Source organism: Lactuca sativa, chromosome 5, assembly GCF_002870075.4.
Source record: "Lactuca sativa cultivar Salinas chromosome 5, Lsat_Salinas_v11, whole genome shotgun sequence".
Taxonomy (NCBI): Eukaryota; Viridiplantae; Streptophyta; class Magnoliopsida; order Asterales; family Asteraceae; genus Lactuca; species Lactuca sativa.
Window position 1 is genome coordinate 336,917,319 of NC_056627.2, and position 1,979 is coordinate 336,919,297.

At 34.4% G+C, this 1,979-nt stretch overlaps 1 protein-coding gene across 1 annotated transcript; it reads right to left on the bottom strand.

Moving 5' to 3' along the window:
- Positions 1-723: 723 nt before the first annotated feature.
- Positions 724-1,690, bottom strand: LOC111921078 (WUSCHEL-related homeobox 3). The gene is made up of 2 exons (XM_023916668.3): positions 1,327-1,690; positions 724-1,152 (listed from the first exon to the last, which is right to left on the bottom strand). Exons 1-2 carry the CDS (start codon positions 1,639-1,641, stop codon positions 913-915), a joined length of 555 nt encoding a protein of 184 aa, XP_023772436.1. The 5' UTR covers positions 1,642-1,690; the 3' UTR covers positions 724-912.
- Between the last annotated feature and the right edge of the window lie 289 nt (positions 1,691-1,979).

Here is a 1,979-nt window from a genome sequence, read left to right on the forward strand (position 1 = left end):
AATCTTACATGATATAATCATATGTGAATGTTAAATGATATATACATATACATTTTTGTGAGTGTTCTTGTAGTAGTCAATTTTTTGAACTTTCTTGTAGATTTGAAAGAATTTGTGGAAAATATTGAAGAGGTGAAAAGTGATAAATTGAAGAAAATATGAAAATCTTGATACGAAGACATGAAAACGTTTTAAAAATTTGTAGCATTTTTTGTTTTTTATTTCTTGTTTTGTATCGACTAAAATACTTGTAATATTGTTATAGATTACTAAATAAAAATTGGTTTTTTTTATAATTAAGGATTTTGTTTTTGTCACTGGTCTATTGATATTCCATTTGTAATCACCGATGGGCTTATTCCGTCGCTAAATTTGTCAGCAGATGAATTATTGCGCGAGCTTTTGAAGACTTATCTTTGCAAATCAATTTGTTTTTTTAACAGCTGTGTCTATGTAAATCATATAGTACTATAATAATCATCTAAACTTTGCCACCGGCTAACCTTAATATGGTACTGTATGTGTGGTGAGTGTTTTGTTTAGTGTGTCCGACAATAAACACACACAACAAAATACGAAACCTACCAAAAGCAAAAGATAGAAGGTTTGCCAATCTCAGTGCATGCATACTCCAAGATTGTGAAAAAGATACTTCAATTTTCATCAAGAATAACATACTGAATGTTAGCTTATTAGGTATTTTAGATATTCATCGTTCTTTATTGATATTACCATTAAGCATGCCCTGCCATGCAACGGACTGGCGACATAATAGAAACCCACAACTTATTCTTAAACCCTAGCCCTAATTAAACCTAACCCTAGCATCGATACCCTAACTACTTTTAATCTTTCAGTCTACCATAGTCTTTAATTAATACTTAAAACAAAGATAACAAAGTCAAAATTGGACTAGGGATTGCTGAACTGGTCATCTTCTTTGACATCAGGAGTCGTGGTGGTGGTGACCGGGAAGAGTTGTAGAGTTTTGGGTGGTACTCTTGTGCAACATGGAGTCGTACCATACCGATCTATCATCATCATGGCCAGTGGGCAATCGCACATGAGGTTGCAGGTTTGAGTAGATGGGAGATCCCTCGTCCAATTGTTGACTAACGTTATACAGCTTGATTCATCTTCAACTCCACCAACCTATACCCATATTACAAACATGCATATATAGTATCATTATCTATGTAAAAGGAATAGAAAGTTGTTTAGTCGTTTCATGGTTTTATGCAGTGATATTCCTTCCTTCAATTTATTTTTGCTAAAAGATAACCATGTCTAGGAAAATTCTTATAATAAAAGGAGTTGAAAAATTACCTGATGAAAAGGAAGAGAGGGTTGATCATGAGAAGGGTAAAGGCGATGCTGTTGGTACAACGTCATGAGTTTCTTTCGAAGCTTTTGTCGGTCACGAGCTTTGTGATTTTGAAACCAGTAGAAGACATTTTTGCCTTGAATTTTGCCGTAAATTGATAGTCTTTCTGTGATTTGCTGTATCTGAGTTGCCGATGGAGTTTTCAGACCGCCTCTGTACATTCTTTCTAACAACATCACCTGTTCCGGTGTTGGACACCACCTGTTTCTACCACCTTCGCCGCCTCTTGTTGTACCCTTCACAGGCACCGATGACATTTTTTACTCTATATGGGTCTTTCTGGACTACTTTTGGTTTTCTAAAAACGGCAAACACGTGTTCGTTTTAAGGATATTGTCGACTAAAAGTGATATTTATAGAGAGGTTAATGCGTGGGTGGATGACTTCATGATCCTCACTTGCTTGCATGAACTTAATTTCTTGTCGCAAATGGAGTGAATTGGTTGCAGCCACACAATTTCCTTCGTTGTTTTATTTTTTATTTTTTTTTTGTATATTTTTTTTGTATTCATTTTTAGGTTTAGATGTAAAATATTTTTATTTGGTTAGTTTATACTTGTAAACTCTAGCATGCTGAAATTAATAAAACGTCTCT

Coding starts and splice junctions, on each gene's coding strand:
- LOC111921078 (XM_023916668.3), bottom strand. CDS start 1,641: ATGTCATCGGTGCCTGTGAAGGGTACAACAAGAGGCGGCGAAGGTGGT. Junction 1,153..1,326: donor CCTCTCTTCCTTTTCATCAG/GTAATTTTTCAA, acceptor ATATGGGTATAG/GTTGGTGGAGTTGAAGATGA.